At 34.5% G+C, this 14,246-nt stretch overlaps 1 protein-coding gene across 2 annotated transcripts in view; it reads right to left on the minus strand.

Annotated features, from left to right (window-relative positions):
- Positions 1-14,246, minus strand: part of EXOC6 (exocyst complex component 6) — a 174,737-nt gene that overhangs the window by 53,093 nt on the left and 107,398 nt on the right. For both annotated transcript variants that reach the window (XM_018041543.1, XM_018041544.1), the window contains exon 19: positions 640-781. In XM_018041543.1, the coding sequence (XP_017897032.1) occupies positions 640-781 (142 nt within the window). The remainder of the gene's footprint in view (positions 1-639; positions 782-14,246) is intronic.

Consider the following 14,246-nt stretch of genomic DNA (forward strand, 5'->3'; position numbering starts at 1 on the left):
TGTCTTGTATAAGGGTAATAAAACCTACAGCTAGAAGCACTTATAGCAAGGCTAATAACTAAACAGCCAATCAATTTTGAAGGTGACTGGCTAATGTCAACATTAGATTATGGAATCTGCTAACCCTGTCACCTAAAGAAAATAAAGTGAAAAATAAGGGCAAAGGTAAAGACTTGAGAAATTCTTTGAGAGAGAGAGAATCAAAACGTCAGACTATAAAGAAACTGCACTTGGAATGCAGGTTCCCAAGAACATTCTTTAGCAAGTATCTGAAAGTTTATGCATGGAAAATAAGAATGACAAACAATAATTTCATTCATTTACTACAAACCTCAGGAGAGTTCTGGCAAGAAGACAAGAATGACCGGAAGGAATAAAGAAAAAAAAAAAAGAATTATAAATAAATCACCTTTTTAATTATCCATTCAGATTGTCACTTTAGTGCCACTCTAGAGGCCCTAAATGTGAAACTGAAATATTTTTCTCTTCTTGGAAGGAAGTTGCTTCTAAGGCTGCCCAAAGTTTAGCTGGATCAGGCCTCTTCTCTCTTTAATGAACTATGCTACTCTATACCATTTTCCCACAGAATTTACATACAGATTCCTAGAAATGCATCATTTTAACCAATAAGGTACTTACATTCACACTGTATGACATCTAGGTTAAACTGCTGAACGGCTCCCATGCTTATCTGTTTTAACTCACTGTCCAGTAGCATCTGCATTAAGGATGTTGACAGATGCTGGCAGGCTGACATGCAAGCAGTCTGGGCAACTTTCCCCTGTTTAAAACAAATATCCAAACCAAAAAATAAACAAACATAGAAACGTATCATATCATAAAGTTATCACAAAAATTTTTCATGGCATTTTTTTTAGTGATAGCCTTTCTGTATTCTGAGTGGCTATCTTTTAGCATAAGAACTGAAAGTAACATTCTGTTGACTTGTCATTCTCATGATATAAACATCATTAAAGCTATAATTGTATGTAGAAAAATTAAAGTTTGTGTTTAAAATCTATTGATTATTCCATATCTCTTTAAATATCTCAAGCATTTTTAAAAACGCACATTAAAATATGCCATTTGTGACATAAAATAACTGTCATGTTGATGGAACATTTATTCATATAATGCTTTTTAAACTTTCCTTTATATAATTAACCAAGCCAAGAATTAATAGTGTAATTTATTATAATTTAACTATACCTAATATACTTTATAACATATACTTTCATATGCATGTAATAAGTAAAATGTCTTTATAAAATATACTTTGAGTCATTAAGTTCTTACTTCTAATAGGAAGCTTAGTTTGGAGTATAGCTTCAATTAGGAGGGAGAAAAAGATGTTTGCATACCAATATGATTTCACAATCATCTACAGATCTTTTTATTAGGTTTTAAAAATTAAGTTTTAAAATCATCTGATAATTTAGAAAGATAAAGTTAAGTGAGCTACAAATACTTGTGGTTGTCTTTTAGTATAATATCATTGTATTTTCTACTATAATAAGCTCCTAAATCTCCACATGAATTTTGACTTGATTCAGGCTATATTTTCTTTAAAATTATAAAAACAATTTTAAATGTCTAGCTTCTAGATTATATAGCTGAATCACAATATAATACTGCCTTTAGTATAAATTGTTCTTTCAAGCAGGCTTTTTATTTTAACTACAGTTGAAAAGAAAACTTTCAGGTAAAGCTTTCCAGTGTAATATCACTGCTAGTATGGCTATCTCCAACCCACAATTATGTGATTTGGTGATGGACTGACACCCATATGATTCAAAGATCTATGACTAAGGTTAGAACTAAGAACTTTTGTAAGATGTCCATGTTTTGCCTTATTAGCATTAACAAATATTTACCCAGTGATATGTGATCATTATGCTTTTTCTACTTATCACAAAGGCCAATAAAGCTACAAAATCACAAAAATCTTCCAAACATAAATGCTATAATATATTGATGCAAAAATGTTTACATAGGACTGATCTGTTAGAAAACAAGGAACACAAATATATTTTAAAAAGATTGTTCAGTCGATTACACATTTCAAGTCAGACTAGAAACAAGCAACTTTTATGAGTCCTTACGAATCTTTAGCATTTAGACACTATGCACAGTGAAAAAAAAACTGCATTTTAAATGGAATGCCAATATCTAAATCTGAAACTTTAGAGATAAAAGCTGATGCAAACAATATATCTGACAAATACTGATGAACTGCCAAAAAGGAATGTAACAAACAATGCAAAACCCAGCATGCTTCAAGATCCCCAAACCAAGAAGAATTAGTCTAGGAGACATGCAGCTCCATTTCCCAAGCAGAATACTATCAATATGAATGAGAAGCAGGAGGGGAGAGACAGAAAAAGAAGAAATCAATGGCATGTAATTTAATTACAATGTAATAGGCTTGAAAAAACTTAGTGGAAATGTCATTGTGATCTAATGGAACAATTAGCACATTTTAGTTTTAATGTACTTCTCCATCAAATCAGCTCCATGTCCTACTTATGTTGCGACTATAATGTACTAACTGCAAAAACAGATTAATAAACTGCCAAAACAGTTACTACTACATTCATTTCATAAACAAACACATTGCGTAAAATTTTAACATGGGTTCAGATGCTACATATGACTATGCAGCAATAGTACTGGAGCCAAAATAATGGTACTAGTACAAAAATACAGGCTATTTCATCAACTTGGTGGATATGGGTAATGAAAACATACAAGCGTGCGTGCATGTGCATACACACACTCACACGCGTTTCTCTTTAACACATGCAATTTCCTTTGATTATGCATATTAAATACAGGCTTATTGTTCTCAAAGACAGAAGTTTAAAATGTTTATAAAATATTGAAATGAAAAATTCCTTTTTCTAGCTCAAAATTGATATCAAAGGTTCAAATCCTTTAAATAGTTATATTCTATAAGATCAATTTTTTTAATGTGTACTTTTTGACTATAAAATGTGAGCAAATATTCTTAAATTTTATCTATTACTTATTTTGAGACAGAAAATTTTAATATTCCAGAAACTTGCATATCCCCCAAACATTTTTGATGCCTGTAGCCCTTGGTACACTTTTGTGTAACCAAAACACTCCTTTCCGAACACTATTTTGCTATTATTGTTGATGCTTTAATATTGTATCACCTTCTAGAACAAAAATGATCTAAGTACTTTTACAACTATCTTTTAAAACTGGCCGTTTTCATTATAGATGTTCTGGTTTTTAACAATACAACAAACAAAGCCAAAATACTAAACGAAGCAACTGAGAAAATACAGCACATTTAGTATCAAGCACCTAGAAATTTCTGCTCCTCTCATCTGAAAAGTTAATTGCAACTATTGCCAACATTCTCTTTTTCTTTAACATAAATTTCAATAAGTATGTAAAAACACCTGCCAAGCTTTTAAAGGTAACTACTTTTTTACCCTGCTCTCACATTTTGCTGAAAAACAACTTGCAAAGAGAGAAAACCCCTGGACAAACTTCTTGTATTTCAAAGGAACTTGTAAAAGAGAATCTGCTGACATATTAGATCCTTTTCGCATTACCCAAAAGCTTTTCTTCTAAGAACAATTGTGGTAAAGAGACATTTGGCTCCTAGGAAATTCCCAAAGGGTCAACCATATGCATCCTTCCATGGCACCTTCACAGTGCTGCTTTCTAGATTCATGTCTCAAAAGCAGCTTTCATCATTTACTTGTGTGTCAGTCAATATGATTTATGGACTGCATTCAACAAAGTCAAAGCATATAGAATGAGAAATATGACTACAATCTGCTAATTTGTTTTGTATTGAGCCACTTAAGAGTCAAAGACCTGATGTCAGACTGAGACCAGCAACACAATTAACCAGTCGGTGACAGATTCATCCATCCTCCCTGCCAGGCTGTGCCAATCAAAGACAGCATGAGGCGACATTTGGTGAAATCAGTAAGAAAACTCATTCTCTAAGTAACCTATGTGAGACCTTGATTGACACTTTTTGAATTTAGTTTGTGGAACACAGACAGTCTTTACCCAATAGTCCCTCACTGCAAGCTGTGAAATAAGGCTTTTAATGCCAATCACAGGAACAATAAACCACAAACCACCAACCCTCAGTTTAAAAGGAATCAAGAAAACACATCTGTTTTTATGTCAAGCCAAATTTCCAGAATAATTTACTATTATAGATTAGGTAAAGATACTCTGTTTCCTTTGAAACATCATAAAATGACATGGTAACAAAAATACAACACATTTTATTAGATTATAACTCAAAACAGTTTTGGTTTCAAAGTAACACTTTGATAGATCTACTCTAATATAATAGTAAGAGAAATGTAGAATACTTAAAAACTAATTTGACACATTTAAATTTTCATTTGAAGTTTTCATTTCTGTCTAACCATTCTCTTATTTCAAAGATCTAATAAAATAGCAAGGCTTGATTTCAATAATAATTATTTGAAAGCATTTTTCAATGCTGCTTTCATTCTCTCAAATACACTTTACATAAAAATGTGCTCTTGAAATCACAATCATTCTTTCTGTGTTGGTCTATTTTCCTTAAAGATCCCAGGAGAATCCATTTTCTTTTATTTATACCTTCACAAAAGATCAACTTTGCACAATAAGCTACTTTTTATTTAAGTTAAAAAATATATAGACTCAGAAATATTATGCACTCTATTTATTATTCTTTAAATTGATAACAGGTTTTGTTTTGAAAAGTTATGTAACTCTTGTCAGGAAAAACTTAAAAACTTGAAGAAAATCATGGTCAATTTGAATATTAAATCTAACATTGGTAAGCAAATTTATTAATTCTGATTCAATGTGACTTTTAAAGTTATTTAAATAAAAACAGCAAAATACTGCTATAGTATTCAAACTTATTGCCTCTCAATTTGCAATGTGAATTGCAGTTATGAGATACGAAATAGCCTTTTCAGAAGGAAGACGAAAGAAGAAAGGAAATATTTTGATGAATTGGTCAGTCTCCTAAAGAACCACAATTTTTAGCCTTTTAAAACACATAGTCTAAAAGAGTGAGGTCTTTCATCAAATATGGAGTATCCAACACTAAAACCAGAAATGCATTCTTATTGAAAAATGATGCCAAGTTGAAAAATAGACATTTTAATCTAAGAAACCTATTATAATTCTATTTTACAAAAGAATCACTAATTTAAACTTCACTATATGAAACTACTTAAATGTACTACTACTCAAACATAAAAAATGTTATTTAATCTGGAAAAAAGCATACCTAAAACATGAAAATTTCCCCAAGGTGACTTACAAATACACAAAGATTCCATCATCTAGTAAGGTTTTAATCTATTTTCTGGCTAAACACATGGTATAATACCGAAATGTCTCTGATTCCCAATAATATAGAATGTATGTTTAAAGGTTTAAATATCAAGATGAATTTCTTTAGCAAGTTTTAAAAATAACTTTAATACAATCTTGAAAACAGTTTTGAGATTATGACCCCAAAATTAATAGATCTACCAAAATATACTTACTCTAATATCCCTAACATTCTCCAAAATACCTCCTTTACATTTCTGTATTCCTCTCATACTCTTCCTATCTGCATCTAAGTAGCTCTAGTCCCCAAAGAACTGGTTATCACATCAGTTAACCACAATTCCCATAGCCAATTATGAATTCCCTTTCTCCTCTCTTAGGCTTTTCTTCTTTTAACAATTCTCAACCATAACGATATGAGACATAACATAAAGTATTGCTCTTGGGACACAGAAACATGCACATTCATACACACACATGCACGGATTAAAAAGAACAGAAATACCTTAAAGTTGGGGAAAAAATTCTCCCAACTGGGGAAACTTCAGATCATTTATAATATATGGCACATTTCTATTTCATGCCTTATCCTAACTTCCTTATCCCAACTGTGCGTGTGTGCGCGTGTGTGCATGCTGTCACTTCAGTCGTGTCCAACTCTTTGCAACCCCATGGACTGTAGCCTGCCTGGCCCCTCTGTCCATGGGATTTTCCAGGCAAGAATACTGAAATGGGTTTCCACGCCCTCTTCCAAGGGATCTTCCCAACCCAGGGGTTGAATACACATCTCTTAAGTCTTCTGCACTCGCAGGTGGGTTCTTTACCACTGAGCCACTAGGGGAGTCCCATCCCAACCACCGATCTCATTAAACTTTGGTGGCCTTTTCCTTCTCCTTAAACAATCTTTTGAACATGGCCTTAGATGACATATAGCACTCAGATTTTTAGCTTCCTGCAAATATCATTGCTGCTGTCACAGCAGTCCCATGATATCGCCAAACTTCTCTTAACTTTAATAAGCAGAAAGAGAATGCAAGGACAAGTAGGGCAGTGAAGTCTAGAAGAAGTCAAGGTTTTGAAGCTACTGATTATACCAGAAATCTAGATTAAACACACTTTTGTCCAAGGTAGCATGAAGAGGAAGCTAGTCTGTGTTGTGTAGGAACTGACAGAGATATTTCCTACCTCCTAAATTCACTTGATAACAGCAAATTGGATAATTAGGTACATGTTTAAACAGGGAAGCAATAAAATATCAAGGCCCTATAAGCTTCTCCCTTGGCAAATGTAAGAAATGCAAGAGAAGCTTAAGATAAGCTGTAAACTTCCACATGTGACTGAATACTATGGTCAAGCCACAGGAATTAAGACTGAAAAACTGAAACATCCAAGAACTGTTATTAAAGCAACAACTCTGTCATAGCAGAGTCAGAGCCTCATTTTTTTTTACATAAGCACCCAGCTCAGAGTATTAGGACTATATAATCATTAAAAACTACTATTTCACAACCCCAGTACAACTTAAAATTTGCAAAGAAGTTGTCAGAATCACTAACAAGTTAGAAGAGTATAGACCATTTCCACATAATCATTAGTAAAATGGACAAATGTCACCCAAGTGGACTCTCTCTTATTAATATATATAGGTAGGAGGTAAGTAAGTAAGTGTCAGTCAGTCACTCATGTCCGACTGCTTGTGACCCTATGGACTGCAGCCCACCAGGCTCCTCTGTTCATGGAATTCTCCAGGCAAAAATACTGGAGTGAGGAGCCATTCCCTTCTCCAGGGGATCTTCCAATCAGAGATCAAACTCAGGTCCCCTGCATTGCAGGCAGATTCTTTACTATCTGAGCCACTGGGGAAGCCCAGTATATTATAAACATAGCCATACATATGTAAACATAACACAGAGTAGGCCTTTGACATTCAAGGCATTTATATCCAGATTTCAACCTTTTAAGGATGGCTCCGAGAGTCCAGTACAAGCAGGGCTTCATTTGCTGAGACTCACATTTGAGTTAGGTACTCTGTGAAATGGGTTGTGGGCAGGGAGGAACTATTCAGAGACTGAATACAGTCAAAGTCCCAACCTCCCCAAGTCAATGTGGCTTAGCTGTCTTCGGTTAGTTGACATGGATAAAGTAACTCTTGCTAAGATCTATAGTTTTCAGCTGTATTTTACAGTGTTTCCTGAAAGAAATTACATGGCACAGCCATACTCTCAAATTTGGGAATTCTCAAAGGTTTGGGGTATACTCGTCTAGAATGTTGAGGATTTTTTGAACAGGTAATTTCATTGAACCAAATCCTAGATTTGTGGGAATGCGGTTAGGGTAGATACTATTAGTCACTTTCAGTTGAGGGAGTACCTGGAAGAGGAGTTTAAACTATTCAGGGAAATGTATCCTGTGAGGAAAGGATACATATTAAAACAGAACAAAACTCATTATGGGAGGAGGGAGCAAACAAGGTAAGTCATCTACTAAGCACTTTTTTTTCTACAAACAATCTTGCAAATGACATTCAACAATATTCTGAGAGTGAAAAATAAGTCCTTACAGACATCTACAGTAGGTCTTTGTCAACTGTCTCCTTGTTTCCAAACAAAGGCATTAAATCTCAATGCTATTACCAGCTATCAGATCAATTTTCATCAGAGGCAGAAAGTTTTAAAACAGGACAGCTTCCTTACAATGCCTAGTCTCCTGAATGAAAGAAAAGGAAGTGATTAAATGTTGTTGCATATATATATATAATATTCATCTAAACTTGCCCTTTTGTTGGGTCACTCTGCAAAGCATAATCTCTTTTATCCTCTCCCTTATCAATTCCTGTCTGTTCTATACAGGGAAGGAAAAAAATACAGGTTCTTGAGCATCATCAAATCATGGCTTGCACAGGAAACTTCTGACTCCAACATCTTTCTCTACCATCTCCTTTCTTTCACTTCAGGGGATCTGACCTCTTTTTCACTTTCTTTATCTGCTCATAATAAACATAATTCCAACTCAAACAATCTCTTATCCACATATTTTAGACTCTTTTCTCCCCCAGTCCTTGGCCTACTTAACTACTGCGGGGGGTGGTATGAGGAGAGAACTACCTTCTATTTTTTTCTTTCTATTGTGTAATACAGGTTAAAAGGAAAGATACTATTTGCATTCCTAGAACTTACCCCTATGTGCAAAAACTCAAGTACCCTTACAAACACAAATTCTCTGTTGCCATCTGGTAGTGAAACTGCTAGATGGTATGTTTTCATCTGTTTTTGATACTGAATCTTCCTGTTAAAAACGATCCTTTGCTCATAAAGCTTGCATCAATTATATAGTCTGTTTCATCTATAGCCATAAGAGAGTGAAGTAAAAGGTTATTTGTAAGTGTGCATATCCATGTATGTACTAATACCGTGTGTGTATATAGAGTCCACTTTATTTCCATTTATATCTCCTTAATCTGTTACTTACAGGTTGGTCTTGTACTTCTCCCTTAATCCACTGATTTCCTACCAAAATTCTCGTGCTAAAAGCCCTTTGTTATTAATGCCACTACTTCTTCCAACTATGCCCTCATTAAAAGCAATTCAAAATACTGTTTTCTACAACTTTTGACAGCAGGGAAATATTTAAGTATGCTATGCTATATATGGGCTTCCCTGGTGACTCAGAGGATAAAGCATCTGCCTGCAATGCAGGAGACCCGGGTTAGATCCCTGGGTTGGGAAGATCCGCTGGAGAAGGAAATGGCAACCCACTCCAGTATTCTTGCCTGGAGAATCCCATGGACAGAGGAGCCTGGCACATAAGGCTTACAAACTTATGAAATCAAATTTCTCACTGAGATTAGTCAGTATTTAGCTAATAGAGACATCAACTTAATACCCAAAAGGATTAAAGTTATAAAATTCAAGTATGTTCACTTTCAACTAAAAAGCAAGATTTTTTTTGCAATTAACTTCCAACAGTGAAAATCACTTAACTGTTTTATTACATTATGGAAAAGCTTAAGAAAAAACAGAAGTTCTATTACTACCACTGGACCCTGACTACTTTCAACTTTTTCATTTATGTTTTCTCTCAAAGTTCTCTAACTTTCTCCATTGCCATACTACCAATGGTTTGCTTTTGTTGATTTTTGTGTACTTGTAAGTAACTTACTATAAAGTATGGAAATAAGTATCAAAATGTGTCACAGAAATACCTTGCTTATCACCAGAGAAAGAACTATTTCAAATAAGTAACTTTTTTAAAACACTGGACATTCAAGTGCCAAATCTTTCTAAATTATTCACTCACATTTATCTAAAACTGATCTCCAAATCCACCGTCCTTCTTAAATACAGGACAAGAAACAATCTGAGGTTCTTTTTTTGGATAGCAAGGTTAGTATCACTTCTGTATTCTGAATATGCATATGGTCTACCTGCAGGAAATCTGTAAGCACGCTTAATAGGTACTTAACAACTACTACATTTATTGAAATGAACTGAACATTTATTAAATGAGCAAAAAGGTCAAGCGAAAGCTTGAGGGTCTGTCTCTTCAATAGGTCAAAGTGTTAGTCCTTAGTGTTGGGAATTTGCAAGTTATTTTCGTGCTATAGGTTCTTTTTAATCACTACTCAACATTTATAGCTGTGGTGATCTGAGTTATTATACTATCCTTTCAAGGAGGTGTATAAGGAATGAGTAACCATGCAAGTATTTCTACTCATCTGATGGTACTGATACCATCTTTACTATATCACATTCACATAGACATTTTCTAAATTCCTATCTGCAAATAACAGAATGTAAACTTTCTCTTCAAAACTAGAAAGTATTCTATATTTGACAAATAAATTTCTTGATTCAAAACTTCTGATTTTTACAGTATGGTTTTTTTTCTTGGTCACACCACACAGCTTGCAGGATTCTCAGTTCCCTGACCAGAGACGGAAACCAGGGCCTGGCAGTGAAAGCCTAGAATCCTAACCCCTAGGCTACCAGGGAACTCCCTGCAGTATACTTTTCATACTTTTTAAACATACAAGAAAATTATCTTTATAATAGTCTAGTGATTCACTATTCCTCTCATGTTAACTTTAAAACTACTTCTAAAGCACTTCCTCCACATAAGACATTGTTTAGGTACTATAGAAGACACCATGATGAGTAGATATAGTTCCTGACATAATGAGATTAAATTCTGAGAGTAGAAAGAAGGAAAGTCTACAACCATGGTTCAAGACAAACTATAAATAAGTACCACAAAAGTGGGACAAAGTAGCAACATAAGGTTAAGTAGAATCAGTAAAAGCTTCATGAAAGAGGTAGCATTAAAGATGGCTCTTGGAAGAGATTCAAAATTTTTAGTTATAAATGAAGACAAGGTAGAAAACTCAAGCTAGATGCAGGGCAGAGTGAATTTTCCACTTTAAACGCCCAGGTTAAATCATGGTCAGAAATGTACCAGAAAGAGACTGAGGTCATTTATTTGTTAGCCTGTGGAATTTTCACTTAATTCAGTAGATAAGTGAGAGACCTTGAAATTTCTGAATAGAGAAAATGAAATTAAAATGTGCTTTGGAGAGGATTATCTGGCTTTGATATGTAGGATGAATAGAAGTAATGAGAGACTATTGGCAGAGACAAATTAGAAGACAATTACGATAATCAAAATTTGAACTTTGATAATAGAAATAAGAACAGAAAGGACAAAATGTAGGTTAGGAATATTTAAATTTCAAATGCTAGATGATATTTTTTCAAAAATAAGAATATTTTTCAATATCTTTACTTGGACAACATTTCTTATTTCAGCTCTTAAGAGCTTGTAACTGGAGGTGAAAAGGATGAACAAATACAATAAAAAGCAAAATATGACAAAGCCACTAAAAAAGAGTAGATGCTGAGGAAGGCAATGAACACTATTGGGCTTGGTGAAAAAAAAACATTTGAATTGGGTCATGAGCTATGCTGTGTTATGCACTGAGATTTCTACAAGTAGAGTCTGGGATAAGTATTATAGAGAAAAAGCATTCAGGAAAAGCTCAAATAATCTTACAAATATAACAACTAATATGTTTTGAGTGTTCATTTTATGCCAGGCACTTTTCTGAACATTTCATGTATACTACCTCTTTTAACCCTCACAAAAATCTCTAGAGTATATATTCTTATTGAACTATTGAACTCATTTGCAGATAAGGAAAATATCTCAAGCATGGCCTGTCATACCTGAGATGACCACAGAGAGATATCCCCAGAGCACTGCGCTCACCACAGATGCAACATAATGTTAACTTTCACAATCAAGTCCCAGAGAATCTTGATTGCTTCACCAAAACAACTAGTTATTATCTTCAAACTCTGGCTTCCACAAAAACTACAAATGTATCAAGAACACTGCCAAAACAATTAAAAATTTCCATAAGCACCTAAGCAGAGAAAAATAAGCCTGCAGGAAGTTCATTATTTTCTAATTCACATGCTAGCTTGAGCTTGTATCTACTTACCGACATGGCTGCATGATCACTGCTGTTAGTCTGAGAAGGAAGTCAAACAGGCAATCATAAAAAAGGAAAATGTATTCCGATATCAACAGAAGTGGTATTTAAAGCAGTAAAAATTTACACCATACACAAGCCAGCTGACTTTCTGTTGTTGTTACAATTTAAAACTCAAAATCTATTTATTAGTGACACCTGAATACCTGATCTAGCCTGAACTGAAGGTAGCCCTGCATATGGGAACTTATCCTTTTTACCAAACACACAAGGAGTAAAGGAGAAACCACAAGCAGAAATGGAGGAAGACATTTAACTAGCTAGGTAGACTACTGTAATTACCCACAGTAAGCAGTGGGTTGGCAGCTGTGTTATCCAGACAATTCATTCTTCTGGAAGACTGGACTAGACTCTAGGTAACCTCTACGTCCTTTCTAGATTTAACTTCCAAAAAAATTTTGTTTGGATTAGCAAAATCCCATCACAACAGTTATTTTATTCAACTATCTTTTCCCCAAATCTTTCAAATTGTGTAAGAGGTATATAATTGCATGTGAGATATAAAAGTCATAAAGCCAAGATGAAATTTAGCTAAAATTCTGTAATGTAGTCAATAAAAGTCAGTCAACAACATTTAATATATAAACATGAACAACAGGTAAGTCACAGGACTTGTGATTCTTTCATCATTGTTCACATTATACAATTTTTATGTTACAGTCAATAAGTCATCATATCAACATTATTCATTATTATTATATATTTAAAGATTAATATTGAAATAAGAAAAAAGTAATTTGTTAGCATATATGTATACAATAAATATATGGTCATGTTTTCACTTGATAAGGAAAGTACTAAAATGTATTCAAAGCTGCTTATGTAACAATTTAAAAATATAATTTTTGTATTTTTAATATAATTCTTTCTGGTATCACATAAAAGAAAGGGTGATTAAAGCTTGTGATTGTACTACTGACTATTAAAGTTCTCCTCTGCAGTTTCCAGTGAAGTCAAAAGACATGTACATCTATATATCTAATTCAGGGAAAAAGTATGAACCAAAGGACAAAGAACATAAAAGAGCAAAACTAAAAAAGAAAATAAGGTGCCAGAATGAATAAATCTAAGTTTAAGTCAGGACTTTACATCTGTGTGACACTTAATAATAAATTTTATATATAGGGACCTTAGAGGTGATCTCATCCAATCATTTTATTTCAAAGAGAAGGAAAGAAGTTGTTCAAAATCAAGACAGTAGACTAAGTTAATGTGTTTGCTTTCCACTGATCCTGAGATACAAGTGATACAAGAAGCACAAAATTACAAAACAGGAATAAAATGTTTAACAACAGAAAATGAAGGCACGTGGAGGAATTCATTAAGGGATACCTTCTAGGAGACAGAAAGCAGATTTTTTTTTTATGTTTATTTATTTACTTATTTAGGCCATGCCACAAGACATGTGGGATCTTAGTTCCCCGACCAAGTATCAAGCCTGTGCCCCCTGCATTGGAAGTGCAGAGTCTTAACACCTTGACCGCCAGGGAAGTCACCCAGAAGACAGATTAAACAGAGAAGAGAAGGCAACTGCCCATTACATGCTACCAGGGAGCTACAGTGGAGCTGGGAGCCAGCTTGGTATCAGAGGTCCAGTTGTGCACATGAGAGAGGACAGATGCCAGAAATGCAATGGGAAACAGGGTAAGTAATTAAAGATCTCTACAACAACCGTGCCAGTGATCCCCTAACTACAGAGCACAAGCATTTTTCCACAGTGAGAGAAACTTTAGAGGGAGAGGTGAGACTCCTGGTGTAGGTAGAAAAAAAGAGAGAGAGAGCAAGAAGGAGGAGGCGGGGGGGGGGGTGTTGTGACAATGGAAAGAGGGGCAGTGATGGCTACACAATTTGTGGAGCTCAGTGCAAAATGAAAATGTGGGGTCCCCTGTCCAAAAATCTGTAAGAATTTCAAGATGCCAGCAAAGCACCTAAGCACGTGCAGAACCCTTCTAACCTCAGGACCATGTGCCATAGCACATGTTACACATCCATGAAGTCAGCCCTGAAGAAAGGAAACCACAATCTCACGGACAGCTCTATATCTGCTCACTCTAAGGTTTAGAATCCTAGGCAAAGTGCCTCCCAAATTTAAAAAATTTCCAGTCAGATTCCTAACTAAGAGGGAAAAAAAAATCTATCAAAAAATAGAGTATTTATACAGTAACAGAGTAAACACAAATCAGTGTTTCAGGCATTCTTTGTTAAAAGAGAATGAGAAGAACAAAGAAAAATCCTATTTAAGGGTAATATAGATAATTCAAGGAGCAGAAAATATCCTTTAAAAAAACCCTGCAGTGACTTCCCTGGTGGACCAGTGGCTAAGGCACTGTGTTCCCAATTCAGGGGGTCGAGGTTCGATTCC

The sequence above is a fragment of the Capra hircus genome, chromosome 26, assembly GCF_001704415.2.
Source record: "Capra hircus breed San Clemente chromosome 26, ASM170441v1, whole genome shotgun sequence".
Taxonomy (NCBI): domain Eukaryota; kingdom Metazoa; phylum Chordata; class Mammalia; order Artiodactyla; family Bovidae; genus Capra; species Capra hircus.